The following is a 16,819-nucleotide window of genomic DNA, read 5'->3' as shown; positions in this document are numbered from 1 at the left end:
GATCCCCGAGACTTCTGAGCACAGAAGTTCCTGCTTCCTGCTGATATCTTCTGTTTGTGTAGGGCAGCCATTGACAGCTAAACAGGTTTTTTGTGAAGGAAGACACCTGAAACACTTAATTAAAAAAGTAAAAGATTTAATATATTAAAGAATCAGGAAAATACACACATGCATGTGGAGACTCAGAAGAGACAGGCCTGTGTGTGCACTCTCTCTCTGAGCCTGTGTTCCTGTCTAACCAAAACATTTTTATACTGTCAGCCTCCTCTTATCTATTCATAAACAGTCTCTGGATGCTACGAGTTGACCTTCGTCAGTCTTGTCCAAGCTGGTTTTCATGACTCATGATTCCTCAGCTGTGGAGTCATAAGCACATCATCTTCCTGATGTTTTAATTATGCGTCCTTGTGGCCAGGCCTCAAGATACTACTTTCTGATCAGTTGCTCTCTGTCTAATGTATTATTTAATCGTTTACAATTTGGCTGATCCACTGTTTATTATTTGATTTACTGGAGTTTACCTTTAAACATTTATCCTTTATCCTCTATCTATCCATCCATCCATCCATTCTCTTCAACTTATCCTGGTCAGGGTCGCGGGGGGACTAATCAGAATATATTTGTGGTGCTAAAAATGAAAAAAGTAAATAAAAATCACTGATTCATTACTGCCTTCATTTCTAAATTGTGTCTGAGACAGCTTGAAATCAAACAGCAAATTACCATATCTGATGAAAATGACTTCCTAGGCTCCACAGAGTCTAAATACAGATGCAGGAGACTAACATCCTCTCTATCTTCATGCATTAAGTCATATCTGTGGTTTGGATGAATGGGTGCAAACTGTAATATTTAGTCAGGAATCAGGGAAGATGTGTACCTGCCAAAGACATGAGTGTTAAGCCACTACTAATATGTGCATGGAGTATTATGACCTTTTAAACCAGCCACTTATGTATTTTTAAATGCCAAGAGAAAGTATTTGTCTAAGATAATCACTGATCCATATTTAATTTTACAAAGCTTTGGTTTTATACCAAACTCATCCTGTGGAACTTTGTTCAGAGTCACTGCCATGCAGTAGGAAAAGAGGAAGACCTCAGAGGAGGTTCATGGATGTAATGAAGGAGGACATGCAGAGGGTTGGTGTGACAGAGGAGCTAAGGACAAGATGAGATGAAGGCTTCACTGTGGCAACCCTTAAAGAGAAGAAACAGTTGAAGCTGAAGAAGAAGTAGAAGAAGAAGAATAAGATTCTCTAAATCTAAGGGATTCCCATTTCACCATTTCAAAACTTTTGAATACATTTTCCTTCTATTTTAAATGTAATCTGCTGATAAAATCCATTGTTAAAAAAGCCAGTCTTTATCCACAAATATCTGAGCTGGAGGATTAAAACATATTATGTAGACCAGAGACCACAGCAAACCCTGACCTAAAAGGACTTTTGTGTCCAACCTGTTGCTGAAATTGGTTGCAAAGAGGGTGCTGCAACAAAAACCGAATCACTTAGCAGTGGCAAAACTTGAAAAATGCAAACTGTAAATGGAGAATATTCACCTTTAAAGTAAAATTTTCTGCCGAAACTAACACATTTGAAAAAGCACTTCTACTTTAAAGGTGAACAGTGTTCATATCTGTTTTGTGTCACACTTTTCAGTTTCTTTATCACTTGGTGGTTTGTTAGCAAGTGTTTGCAGATACGTTTTCCATACAAACTACCAATGAATGCAGCAGTCTGCTAGGGACCAAAGCAACTGCAAGGAAGTTTTGCGTAGTGACTGCCAGCAGTCTCCCACAACTACTCGCAGTTGGTTGAAAAAAAGTAATTTCTCTCTTGTGAGCAGAAGTTGCCAGGGGTTATCCAGTGGTGCAACTTTCGCACTCTTACTCTCTTAGCACTCAGGGTATACTTGATTAACCTGGTAAAATGGACAGTGTAAGGTCAGTGAAAAAGTGACAGAAAGGTGAAGTAATCTTGCAGTAAAAATCAGATACTGTTGCAGCACTAACGTTAGCTCACAAAATTAGCAGTCTGGTGGGCTGTGTGAACAGCATGGCTGCGATGGAGTCAAATTCCATACCTGAATCATTGTTTCTGTCTGCTCCTGAACAGACCCTAAGCCTTACCTTAGCCCTGATCTTAGGTGCTCATGGCCTCGTGGATCATAAGTGTTTTATTGAAAGGAATTTAATTGCAATGTCAAACAAATCTGTCAGATTTTCCTAATAGCATATCTCATTTACCTGCTGCAAGGATTGTCACTCTATGTACAAGCACATATCTTTGCTTTACTGTTGTAGGATTTTCTATTTCGATGTTGCATATAAATGGATTAAATGATCTGGGGCACATATATTATTTATATATATTATGTTATTTTATATTGTTAAAAGTAATGTCCCACGTTCACTATCCACTCACTACTTTCCCAATTTTCTCTCTCCCTCCCCTTGGTCCAGTTCTGAGCATCGGAGAGGGGGGATTCTGGGAAGGCAGCGCCCACGGCCAGGTGGGCTGGTTTCCAGCCGACTGTGTAGAGGAGATCCCAGCCAAGGCCACTGAGGAGCGGAACTGTAAGTCTAGTGACCTGGGACAGCATGTTGGTTAGAGGTGGAACATTGACTTATGTAGGACATGTTCTGTTTGCCATTACTCAGTTTTTGGGGAGAGAAGGAGGTCAGTTATAAAGAACAAAAGCTGAGGCTAAGTGCTGTGGCATGCTGAAGCAGTGTGATGGCACACTTTTTTTTTTTTCCTCCTAGGTCTTGGCTGCATGTGTGCATGTGCTCCTCTGTCTGCTAGTATCCCAGTCTCTTTCCATCTCCTTGGGCTGTGGTGTACAAAGCTAAGCACTACATTGCCCTGCTAACTCAGCTGTGCTCTGATGTCCTCTCGGTGCAGACTAATGAACATATCGTGGCATGCTCCATCCCCTATACATTTCCAGTTTTTCTTTGTCCTTATTTTTATTTTGTGCCATGTGCATAGTGAGTGACTTCAGTTTGTCTATGCAGATTTCATCTTTCTCTGACCTCCTTACTTATGTGTCCCATGATCTGTTTCATCCCCTGTTTCTCTGTTTGACTTCACAGAGGACAGTTTTAGTCTCCCCTGGTCTTAGGGGTATGTCAGCAGTGATAGAGGCAGATGGGGAGCAACTTGTTCTTCTCTCACTGTGGCTGTTTGCCTTCTTCTGTGTGGGTTATTTTAAAGCTTAACCGAAGGCCATTGGCACAGGAAGCTTTTTTCACACTGTTCCACATTTAAATTGCCCCCGGTCCTGCCTGTGAAGAAAGCAGGAAGGGCAAAGAAAGCCTGCCAGAAAATGGGAGCACAGTATGGTGACTTGCAAAGACCCGTTGAGATGGGGCCAAGGCCATTGGTCACCTCTGTGTATATGTGTGTACTGCAATTAAAGGGCATTTAATGGCCTACGTGGAGCCTAATAGTTGTGAATGATTACTGTTTCAATCATCACAGAGGCACTTTAAAGTGAATCGGAGCCAGTGTGAAGCATTTATCCTTATTTCAACCATTCATACACCAGTTATGTCATCCAGCTCTGCTCATACAGTACACCAATTACCCATCTATGAAAGAAAATAGGAATTTGCTTTCTTAGAAGGAGTAGGATAAATGGTTCTGGTACTAAGATAGGGCAATGGCAAAGATTAGATTATCTTAGCTTAGAACTGAGATTGGAGTCAGAGGGAAACAGTGAACTGGGCTGTCCAATTCCAAGTCAGCATTAGTTTACTTGGTACCCTCCCACTCCAGTTCCCAATACTTATTTCACTTGTCTTCTCTGCAAGGCGCAAAATTTAATTCACAGTACAAGGTTTCTGTTTGCCATACCACTACAAGCCTCACTGCTACTCTGTGAGGTTACCTGGCAGTCAAAAGAGGACCTGCACAAAAGTACATAGATGAATATATAGAGTCATGGTAAAAAGAGAATTTATTTGGTCAAGTGCATTGTTTCATTTCATTGAAGTTTGTGGGCATTTGTTTATGCACAGCTCTGTCAAGGTCCTGATACAGCATTTCAACACCTTGCAACAACTCACTTCTTTTCTCTCTTTTTTTCTAACCATTCTGTTATAGATTTGCTGCTTTTCTTGTGATCATTATCCTGCTGCATGACCCAATTTTGGCCAACCTTTAGTTGTTGGACAGATGGCCTCACATTTGACTCTAATATACAGAGGACTCTGTGGTTGACTTTGTAACTGAAAGGTGCACATGTCCTGTGGGTGCAAACCAAACCCAAAGCTTCACCCTTGCACCAGTGTGCTTGGGGTGTTTGGGCTTTGTTTGGATTTCACCAACCGTGGTGCTGTGTATTATAGCTAAACATCTCCACTTTGATCTCCTCTGTCTAAAACACGTTGTTCCAGAAGTCATGTGGTTTGTTCATATGCAGCTTTGCAAGCCTAAGCCATGCTGCATGTTCTTTTTAGAGGGATAAGACTTTCCCCTGGAAACTTTACAAACAAGCCATACTTGTTCAGTCTTTTTCTAATTGTACTGTCATGAAAATTTAACATGCTAATTGAGAATTGTCCAGTCTGAGAACCATTTAGGAGTTTTTGCAATTTCTCTGAGCATTGCACAGTCTGACTTGGGATGAATTTGCCAATCTTCCCAGAAGTGCATTGGAAGATTAGCAAATTCATTATTAACCAGTTTTGAATCTTTCTCACTGTAGAATGATGGACTTCAAATTGTTTGGAAAAGGCTTCATAATTCTTCCCTGATTGATGAGCGGCAACAATTGCTTCTCTAAGATTATTGTTAATCTCTTTCCTCCCCAATGCAAACTGTCCAAACTTCTGCTTTTATAGAGGTGGTCATGCTAGCTGATCAGTTAATCAAGTGTATTTAATTAGCGGCACCTGGCACCCTCTTAATTCCTGTGGGACAGTGCAGCAGAAAGCATTACAGAGAAATTGTTCACAAGTGGATATAAGCACCAGAGTACATATGAGTACACATTTATGATAGAATCGCCAATTAATCTAACCCCTGTAACTCCATGTCTTTGTACTGTGGGAGGAATCCTGGAGACTACCTACACAAACATGGGGAGAATATGCAAACTCCACACCCAGGCCAAGGTGGATTTGAGTCTGGTCCTTCTAGCTGTGAGGCAATAGTACTAACCACCATGCTACCCTTCTTGATAGGTATTATGCAAAATTTCAGGTGTCTTTTGTCATTATTTCAAGGGATAAAGGTATATGCCGCTGAAGGTAGACAACTGATATTTTATTTGCAGCCTCTCATATAATATTATATCATATGAATATTATACATAATATTCTTTAAAACAGTCCACATCAGGTGAACAGTTTCACATATATTAGAGCTTTAATATGGAAAAACATATTTTCATTTGACTTCAGTGTGACATTCCCTAGGTATGATACCCTGTATCAAATCCAAATTGAACTCTTTAGAAAGAGCACGTTTTTGTATTATATCCAAAATTTGTCATAGTGGTCTCTCTCATTATCCCAACATGATTTTTTTGAAACACTCAATTTAGTCTTTCTAGGTGTAAGAAAAGTGAGAGAATTTTGAAATGAATGGTAAAGCAAAACATTCTGAGCACTGTGTTAAGTCAAATCAACTCAAGAATGGCTAGTCAGTTTTGTGGTTTAAACACTTTCTCACCCCAGAGTGACAAATGCTGCCATTTTCAGAAGTAAGTTCACAGAAGTTCAGTAGCAAGTTTTTGCTCTTAATCTTCCCCCAAGAGTTGATATGCTAAGCTATAGTAATTTATTGAATGTTATAAGTTTCCAAAACAGTGTATATGTTTTAATCAGACTTTATTAAAAGAAAAATGTATAAATATCCACCATGATGTTGACAGGTAAACAGGTTGTTTATGAAGGAAGACACCTGAAACACTTTAATTAAAAAAGTAAGACATTTAATATATTAAAGAATCAAGAAAAATACACATGGCCATGTGGGAACCCAGAGTAAGAGTGTGCACTCTCTCTCTCTCTCTCTGAGCCCATGTTCCTGTCTAACCATAACATTTTTATACTGACTGCCTCTTATCTAAACATAAACAATCTCTGGGCGCTACGAGTTGACCTTCGTCACTCAGTCTTGTTTCATGACTCAGATTCCTGTACGTCTTCTCTCCTGATGCTTTAATTATGCATCCTTGTGGCCGGTCCTCAAGATAAGATGCACTGAAACAGAGAAGTTAGTCTAGTACTTTCTGATCAGTTGCTGACTTTCTAATGTATTATTTAATTGTTTATTATTTGGTTGATCCACTGTTTATTAATTAATTTACTGGAGTTTACCTTTAAACATTTGTCCTTTATTCATTGAGTAAAAAATAATCACTAATAATGTCACCCATTGGTTTTGGATTCTGCATCTTGAAGCCTCAAAGCCAGAAGTGACCATATGGATGCATGTGTGGAGTGCTAAGTTATTACCTAACATTAGCAAGCTTGGTTAGTAAGCTGTATTCATAAACTATATTAGTGCAACACACAGACACAGATATCTGCTATTTAGGTAATAGACTCATAAAATTTTAATCACCAAAGTTGAAGCTTAAACTTCTAACTTCTTGGTCAGTGACCAACTCAATTCCATTCAAAATTTCCACAAACACCACAAATGCAGTTGAGAGGGGTCCAGTTCAGTTCAGTGACTTCCGTGAGCAGAGGTGAAGCCTTACAGCCTTACAGACAGCAAGCAGCTACAGATGATTGTGCCAGCACACTGATGAAGCAAAATGGCTACTCCCCCAACTTTAAGCCTCAACAAAATCCAGATGAGTGAGTTTTAAGAAGAAAAATCACATTTATAGCTCAAGTTTTATGGTGTGAATGATGGTAATTCCTAATGCAAGCTTCTCTTTGTCTTGTGCATGTTATTTATATACTACTTATAAACTTTATTTCATGTTTGTGAACATCACTACTTGTAATGTTGATTCTAAGGCTGTAATCATGATGTCATCATCAGTTTATATAACAGTTTCTATCTGATGAGAGCTGGGCATTATGAGTAAAGTTTAAAATATATATATATATATACTTTTATATGTACCATTATGGTGATTTTAACAGTAGTTATTCTCTCTGTCTCTCATTTATGCAGCATGCAGCCATTAGCATTCATTATTTTACATACACTGATTTAATTTAAATATACAGTGGTCCCTCGCTATATCGCATTTCACTTATTGCGGCTTCACCGTATCGCGGATTTTTAAAAAAAATTACTAATTCTGTTTCGCAGAGTTTTTACCATATTGCGTGGTTTTGCGGTATATAGGTATTTCTGTAACTCCCCATAACTATGTTCATCACTTGGACGAAGAGATAAGTCACACCTACACCCTTAGCGTAAATGGAAATTATGGCCGGGGGCAAAGATTCTGCACCACCTTCATCGCCATCAGTACTACACAACCACATAATTCATCATCTTCATCATTCATGTTGTAGTAAGAGCGTGAGAAAGGTTTATAGGAGTGTGGGAAGGATTTATAAATTTTATATATATATAATATATATATATAAAATTTTCACCTATTGCAGGGGTCACTGGAACGTAACCCCCACAATAGATGAGGGATCACTGTATTCAGCTTTTAATCCTTCTAATTCAATAGCTGTTGAGGTCAGGGGTCTGTGCAGGCCAGTCAAGTTCTTCCACCCCAAACTCACTCATCCGTGTCTTTTATGGATCTTGCTTTGTGTACAAGTACTGTTCTCCTGACAACCACCAAATCCAGAGTCATCCATCATCTGCCATCTTTCAGAGTTAACTTCAATAATTACTTTTTCCAAACCAGCAGTGTATTTATTAGACCCCATTCAAGAGGGCTCAAAGATGTCCTACCATTAATTACTGATGCGATCTTAAATATGATCAATCTATCTCTATTAATGGGCTATGTAACACAGGCCTTTAAGGTGGCAGTAATTAAAGCAATACATAAAAAGCTGTCACTTGACCCAGCTGTCTTAGCTAATTATAGGCCAATGAACCTTCCTTTTCTCTCAAAAATTCTTGAAAGAGTAGTTGTAATGTTAACTGATCATCTGCAGAGGAATGGTTTATTTGAAGAGTTTCCTTCAGAATTCGTCATAGTAAAGACATAGCATTAGGGAAGGTTATAATCTTCTTATGGCCTCTGACTGTGGACTCATCTCTGTGCTTGTCCTGCTACACTTCACTGCAGTGTTCAATACTGTTGACCATAACATTTTATTACAGAGATTAGAGCATGCCATAGGTATTGAAGGTACTGTGGTGCAGTGGTTTGAATCTTATCTATCTAATAGATTCTAATTTGTTCATGTAAATGGGGAGTCTTCTTCACAGTTTACAGTTAGGCTGGATCAGGTGACCCTGAGCCATCCCTTACTTATGCTGCAGTAGGTCTAGGCTGCTGGGGGGTTCCCATGCACTCAGCATTTCTTCTTCACTCACGTCTTTTCACCAAGTTTACACCACTTTGCATTTAATCATTGGTTATTATGGTTATTATTAAACTCTGGCTCTCTTCCACAGCTTGTCTTTTGTCCTGTCTCCCTCCCCCCACATCCAACCAGTCCTAGCAGATGGCCGCCCCGCCCTGAGCCTGGTTCTGCCAGAGGTTTCTTCCTGTTAAAAGGGAGTTTTTCCTTCCCACTGTCACCAAGTGCTTGCTCATAGGGGGTTGTCTGATTCTTGGGGTTTTAACTGTATTGCAGAGTCTTTAGCTTACAATATAAAGCACCTTGAAGCAACTGTTGTGATTTGGTATATAAATTGAATTGAATACCATTGTCAGTCAGCATCAGCTGCCTGGACCAGGAAGGAAGCATTGCAGATTGAGATAAAAGCTTTTTATATGAAGCTGAGCTGCCTCAAAACAGCCTAACTCATACCTGCAGTTTTCTAAATATTTTACATGCTGTTTTTAATATATCAGTAATTAAAAGGAAGATTAGGCTAGTAGAGTTTTCATTCATTGGCTTTTTCAGCAAGAGCACCACTCCTCCAGTTTATACTTCTGTAATGACACACTCACAATGGACAGTGGATAGATCAGATCAGAATCATTATAGCATTTTTGCTGCCACCATGTTGTTATTTTGGAATCAGACATTGCCATATTTGGACAGGCTGCATTTAGATTGTAGAGAGTGCAACACAGAGACACCAATATCTGCTAAGTCATGGTTGTAAAATACAGATAAAGCTGTACAGGTTAACTCATCAGAATCAGAGCACAGCCTCCTTGTATGAGTTGTACCACACTGCAAGCCATATCAGTAATTATATATTTCTATTAGAAATTATCCAAAGTGCAGAAACAACAGGTAATTAGCGGTAATGAATCTCAGCAAACAACTATCACCTGTAGCAGCTTGTGTTAGGGTCAATCAAAGCAGCCTTTCCCCTTATTTTAAGCTTCAACAAAATCCAAATGGTTGACTTGTAAAAACAATTTCACTAACTGTACAATTTTTAGGATGTGGGAAATTGGTCATAGTTATCAAACATGATTTTGTACACTGTAAAGTTGGGCATTTTAATATGGGAATCTATGAGGCTTATCTCATTTTTGGAACCAGCCTTAAGTGGTCAGTAGCGCAACTGCAGCTTGTGGCATTACAGCCTAACGTAGTCTGTAGCATTAAAGTGGACTTTATTCCAGGACTCTGGATGCTTCATATGATTCACAGTTCACTCGATTATCATAACTCACAATGGCCCTTGCTGCTACCCCTCAATTCATCCTCTCTTTTAGCTCCTTCCCTTTGAGTTAGCTTTCTTCTGACTAGGTGTTCCTTGTAACAACAGGTTTAAACAGCAGGTGCCTTGGGCTTCTCAAACAACTTTTACCCAGGAAGCCATGGATCACATGATGCTACTTTTTTACATTTTGTTTTGTAGTTTTTGTAGCCAATGTTTTGTAGCCAATAATTATAGTATAACATCCATGTAGATGCTGAAAATGGCAGCCTCAACACTGCATTTAATTTATTATTAGATTCAATTGGGTTCTCTCAAAATGTAAAGGAGCCCACCCACCACTTTAATCATACTCTGGATCTTGTCCTAACATATGGCATAGAAACTGAAGACTTAACAGTATTCCCTGAAAACCCCCTCCTGTCTGATCAATTCTTAGTAACATTTACATTTACTTTAATGGATTACACAGCAGTGGGGAATAAGTTTTATTACAGTAGAAGTCTTTCTGAAAGTGCTGTAACTAAGTTTAAGGATCTTAATTCCTTCATTATTATGCTCTTTGGCGCCATGTGCCAATACAATGCAGAGCAGCTACCTAAACTCTGCTCCCAGTGAGGTCGATTATCTCGTCAATAGTTTTACATCCTCACTGCGTACAACTTTGGACACTGTGGCTCCTCTGAAAAGGAAAGCTTCAAATCAGAAGTGCCTGACTCCGTGGTATAATTCACAAATGCACAGCTTAAAGCAGATAACCCGAAAGCTGGAGAGGGAATGGCGTCTCACTAAAATAGAAGATGCTCATTTAGCCTGGAAAAAGAGTTTGTTGCTCTATAAAAAAGCCCTCTGTAAAGCTAGGACATCTTACTATTCATCATTAATTGAAGAAAATAAGAACAACCCCAAGTTTCGTTTCAGCACTGTAGCCAGGCTGACAAAGAGTCAGAGCTCTGTAGAGCCGAGTATTCCTTTCACGTTAACTAGTAGTGATTTCATGGATTTCTTTACAAATAAAATTTTAGACATTAGAGAAAAAATTATTCATAACCATCTCAAAGATTTATCTTTATGTTCAGCTGCTTTCAGCACTGCTGGTATTTGTTTAGACTCTTTCGCTCCAGTTGATCTTTCGGAGTTAACTTCAATAGTTACTTCCTCCAAACCAGCAACATGTTTATTAGATCCCATTCCTACTAGACTGTTCAAAGAAGTCTTTCCAATTATTGATGCTTCAATCTTAAAAATGATCAATCTGACTTTATTAGTTGGCTATCTCCAACCTTCCTTTTCTCTCAAAGATTCTTGAAAGAGTAGTTGTAAAACAGCTAACTGATCATCTGCAGAGGAACGGTTTATTTGAAGAGTTTCAGTCAGGTTTCAGAATTCATCACAGTACAGAAACAGCATTAGTGAAGGTTACAAATGATCTTTTTAGAGCCTCTGACAGTGGACTCATCTCTGTTCTTGTCCTGTTGGACCTCAGTGCAGCTTTTGATACTGTTGACCATAACATTTTATTACAGAGATTAGAGCTTGCTATAGGTATTAAAGGTACTGCACTGCAGTGGTTTGAATCATATTTATCTAACAGACTCCAGTTTGTTCATGTAAATGGGGAGTCTTCTTCACACACTAAGGTTAATTATGGAGTTCCACAGGGTTCTGTGCTGGGACCAATTCTATTTACATTATACATGCTTCCCTTAGGCAGTATTATTAGAAAGCATTGCATCAGTTTTCATTGTTATGCAGATGATACTCAGCTTTACCTATCAATGAAGCCAGATGACACACATCAATTAGTTAAACTGCAGGAATGTCTTAAAGATATTAAGGCCTGGATGACCTCTAATTTCCTGCTTCTAAATTCAGATAAAACTGAAATTCTTGTTCTCGGCCCCACAAATCTTAGAAACATGGTGTCTAACCAGATACTTACTCTGGATGGCATTACTTTGGCCTCCAGTAACACTGTGAGAAATCTTGGAGTATTTTTGACCAGGATATGTCCTTCAATGCATATATTAAACAAATATGTAGGACCGCTTTTTTTGCATTTGCGCAATATTTCTAAAATTAGAAACATCCTTTATCAGAGTGATGCTGAAAGCTAATTCATGCATTTATTACTTCGAGGGTGGATTATTGTAATTCGTTATTATCAAGCTGGATCAGGTGACCCTGAACCAGCCCTTAGTTATGCTGCTATAGGCCTAGGCTTCTGGGGGGGTTCCCATAATGCACTGTTTCTTTTCATTCACCTTATTTACTTTGTTTATACTCTACTCTGCATTTAATCATTAATTGTTATTCATTTCTGGCTGTCTTCCACAGCATGTCTTTTTTTTCTCTCCCTTCACCTAAACTGGTCACGGCAGATGACTGCCCCCCCCTGAGCCTGGTTCTGCTGCAGGTTTCTTCCTGTTAAAAGGGAGTTTTTCCTTCCCACTGTCACCAAGTGCTGCTCATAAGGGGTCGTTTTGACTGTTGGGTTTTCTCTGTATTATTGTAGGGTCTTTACCCACAATACAAAGCACCTTGAGGCAACTGTTTGTTGTGATTTGGTGCTACATAAATAAAATTGAATTGAATTGAATTGAATTGAATTGAATTGAACTGAACTGAATAGTATTTTCCTGTAACACTGTTTCAGTAATAAAGCTAATTGTTTAGGTTTTAGTTAAACTAGATATATCATATTGAAACCATTTGCTAAAGGCATTTTGTTTGTTTGTTTGTTTGTTCCATTTTGCTAAACAGCCAATGAGATGAGTTCTGCTTTAACAGTCAAAAAAAAGAAAAAGTAGGCCCAGAGCACTGCTTTAACTTACCTGGATGAATGTACTCTGTCTTTCATAGTGTTTATTGAAATGCTAAATTTTGCACTGTGGACTGTCCTGGCTATAATTTGCTGTGAGACTGCGTTCCAAAAGTGGTCTGGCAAAGTTACTTCTTTCTGCAAACAGGTTCAGTTTTACAAGTGAATAAATTCATTAAAAATTATCTGACTTTGTCTTTAAGTACAGTAAACGGTATATACCTTATTTTTGGGTCTGGTACATGGGAAATTTTAAACACTGTATTGCAAACAGTTGAGTATTGTATATGTGACTTCAAATACATTTCACATTTTATCCCTTTTATCCCTAAATAGTAGTGTTTAGTAGTGTTGTAGTAATTTTGTATGTGAAATCAGCCAAGAACAGCTATCACAGTTTGCTGAAAAATGGAAATCGCTCTTATCGCAATATGAAACAAAACTCTGATTGGGAGTGTTAAATACATGTGAATGTTTTGCAATTTGGTAAAATAACAAATGGGGATTGCATCTTGGTATGTTGGTGCTGTGAAGACTTTTTTTTTTTCTTTTTTTCAAATCTCGCGCTTTTTGGAAAAGAGCTCTTCATTTCAATGTTTACTCTGAAGCACAAAAAATGTTCTGTTACAAATCCAAGGTGTGAAACCTGTCACAAACCCTTTCATTAAAATTGATTGTGGTCTAAAAATAAAAACTCAGGGCATATTTAAAAGAAAGTGGTCAGGAACTTCTGCGATTTCTTAGGATTTTTTTTTATATATATATATGTTTTATCAGGCTGTTTCTTTATTAGGTAAATTGTTTATGTAACCAGTATATCAGCTTATTAAGGAATGAAACCTGAAATCATATCTGTAACAACAAGCTGTAATTTATTTAGGGTCGATGGCAATGTACCATCCTTGTCCAATACCTAAATCTTTTGTTTTGGACTGAAGCATGCATCACAAACAGTTGCAGAATGTCATCCCTTTACACACATCTGCCATGCATTTATGATTTGAAAGGAAACTTAACTCTAACATAACATAAATTCACTGCTAAGCGGGTACACACGAAGTATCTCACTCATTATTTTAATGCTAATATACAGCAAAAGAAGAGCTAGGGTTTCCTGTTAGAATGTTTACTAATACTGGCTTTATTTATACAGTAGGGTTTGTATGTATGTATTCAATATATGATCAGAGGGGGTTATTTTATTCTTATTATCCACAAGTGACACCCCATTCTCTTCCTCACATCTGACACCAAGAGCACAACTGTAGAAAGGTTGAAGTGAGAACCCATTGGCTAACATTGTGGCAGCCAAAATGCTGTAATTCAGGTTTCAGTATGCATTCTACAGTCAAGGACCAAAAACAGAAAGTTTCTGGTCATAAAAATGGTGCTGGATGCCTACAGATTCAGTGATTCTGCATGTTCATATGCAGATACAGTTTCTATACAGGGAGATCAGCTTCTACATTTTAAGTGGTGTTTTGTCAAGAATCTGTTAAGCCTTACCATGTGCACTGGATTTACTGGATGACAGACTACTGGAAAGATAAACTGTACAAATGAATAAACTAAATGTGGAACTATTAAATTGTTGAATGTTGAATTTTTAAAAAGTGTTCAAAAAGGTGAGACTCTATAAAGATCTCTTTATATTTGTTTTTAGTAGAAGTCAGGAAAGGTTAATTTGTGGACCTCGGGGAAGAGACAGCATGTAAGGCCGTTAAAACATCTGAAAGTAAAAAGGCGTAGCGTACAGCTCCAAGCCAGCCACAACTGGGATTTATTTCAAAATTATTCCTAAAACTAACTGCCTGTCAGAAGAAGTGTGATATGCTCCTTTTTTCATGTCCAGATGAACTCCAGGCTCCTGCATTTGGGATCTTAGATGGGTTTTTGCTTAAGTGCGCTAAACAGTAAACAGATGTATGATATACAAGAACTGCAGATGGATTGTGGTAATTATTTAAACATGCAAATGGAAATTGCAAATCAAATTGCATAATCTGAGAAAAAGCAAACTCTTTAAGTTGACAATGTAAAACAGCACCTTCCACAATAATTCCACTCACAGCTGTGTCACAGCTATGTTGTCTTCAAAAAAGCTGCACACAATTCTCACATTTCTCCCTGTAAGGTTAAAAAAAATTGTGCAAATATGAAATAGGGGCTGTGTCTGCTGCTCACGCATGCAATTAATGCTTTGTGCTCTAATTGGTTATGCATATGCACGCACACATACATGTGTACTTACACACTCACCATCTCTATTGATCTGTGGCCATAGAAACCAGCTGGCCGCAGTCAGACAGCAGTTGCTATGGAGTATGACTATGTTGTAGAGTTACTCCCCCCTCTTTCTGTCCATTCCTCCATGACTTTTTTCTAATAAACACAGCTTTCTTGATCTGCCTCCTTTATTTTGTGTAAAAAAAACAAAACAAAACAAAAACAAACAAACAAAAAAACAATGTTAATCTCCTATCAGCTGATCATCTACTTCCAGCCACATTCTCCCTCATCAAATCTGACAATGTGGGCATACTGTCGGGGGGGGGGGGGGGGGGGGTGTTCTTGCAAAGATGACAAGATCTAAGCCGGATCAGAGGAGATGGAGTTTCTGTGAAAGTGTGACAGCTGGTGCAAGAGTCTGAAGGAGGGGGGAGGGGGAGAAAAGGGGGAGGAGATGCTGCTGAGACAGAGTAAGCCAGGAGGAAGCTTCACTTTAGAGGTTGTGTGTTTCCACACTACTTTTTTTTTTAAATCAAGCCCTTTTAAAGCTCTTTTTCAACACCAGTTCCTTAAGTCCATCAAAAGAGAGTGTAGAGATGCACATCCTCCAAGTATGAATACAGATAAAAGAACACACAGAGACCAGATAAGTACTGTGAAAGCATTTTAAAACAGGTTAAGGTTCTTGTTTCTTAATTGGTTTTAATTGGTTTTAAATGTGTCTTGCTTTAACTTCTGCACATTTGCTGTGTAGCAAACACCTTTGAATTTGTCTTCATGTGCATAATCACGTGCCAAGGTGTGAAAGTAAAATTGTAATGACTGACACCTTTTTTCACACCTTGGCACATGTGATTATACACATGAACAATAGCTGGTCAGCAAACACCTCCAGGGGACAGCCCCCACTGGGGTTTAAATACCTGGGACTGTAGAACTGTAGAACTGTAGAAGCCTTTGGGATTAGAAACGTCTTCAAGAAGTCCTGTTGCCTTTTTTCAAGCTGCAGAGACTCCTTTTGAGTCTCTATATTAATTGGTCAAATCTTTTATTTGTGCATGTATTAGCCAATATTGCCACCCTCTGGATCTCTGGAAAATAATTTTTAAAAATATGCAAAATACAACGTCCATTATTTTGTTGTGCAGGCCTGTTGTAGCCCAAATGTACCACCTGCTGTGTTCAAAAGAACTCCTTTTAATTCTTATGCACTGTAAACCCAGTGAGGGCTCAGAGGTTGTCAGTTTAAATATTCTGATTGTCTACATGTACCTTTTGTACACAGTTAAAGTACTTAGAAAGAGAGCTCAACTATATTCAGTTAATAACTTATTTTTCATTCACTTCTCCCATAAGATTACCTTAACTTAAAAATAATACAGTAACACAAGATCTTTTTTATGGTACTTTAAAGGTACATTTTGTAATTAACCTCTTTAAAGTGTATTCAAAACTTTCAGCACCACATAGGGCAGCACTTTACTAGAAATATTAGTGTAGTAAGAAACAAAACAATATTTGGTCAGAGACTTCATAGTCTAATAGATATAAAACACTAATTGGGCTACATACATTAAAAAATGCATTTTGGTTAAACATGTATTTCAAAAAAGAAGCTAAATTGCAGAATATATTGTCAGTAAGATTAGACAGTTAGCTTCTTTTATAAAGCTAATGCTACATGGAAAAAAATTGTATTAAGATTGTATCTAGATACTCTGATGTTCAGCTCCTGTTTTTGTCATTTCTTTTCTTTGCAAACATTTCTTTCTGGGAGTTGGTGCTATGGGTGATAAGGGTTGCTCTCCAGGTGCTTCAACCATTGTTAAGTTTCCAGTTAATACTTGTCCTTCAGCATTTGTATAAGTGTTTCCTCTGCCTCACTGTCTCACTGGCAGGACCTTAGACAGCACATATAGTTGTCATATTAGTTATTATAGTTATAGTAGTGGCAGTGGCGCAGTGGGTAGGTGCTCGCCTTGGAGCCGGAGGGTTGCCGGTTTGAGCCCCTGTCCCTGCGCTGTGTTGTGTCCTTG

The 16,819-nt window shown here is 38.3% G+C and overlaps 1 protein-coding gene across 1 annotated transcript in view; it reads left to right on the top strand.

Moving 5' to 3' along the window:
- Nucleotides 1–16,819, top strand: part of shank2b (SH3 and multiple ankyrin repeat domains 2b) — a 304,111-nt gene that overhangs the window by 182,889 nt on the left and 104,403 nt on the right. The window contains 1 exon segment of the mRNA XM_030724518.1: nucleotides 2,464–2,577. Coding sequence (XP_030580378.1) covers nucleotides 2,464–2,577 — 114 coding nt within the window.

The sequence above is a fragment of the Archocentrus centrarchus genome, unplaced genomic scaffold (assembly GCF_007364275.1).
Source record: "Archocentrus centrarchus isolate MPI-CPG fArcCen1 unplaced genomic scaffold, fArcCen1 scaffold_37_ctg1, whole genome shotgun sequence".
Lineage (NCBI taxonomy): Eukaryota > Metazoa > Chordata > Actinopteri > Cichliformes > Cichlidae > Archocentrus > Archocentrus centrarchus.
Note: the sequence above shows the minus strand (reverse complement) of the source record. Positions and strands in the feature narration are given on the sequence as shown.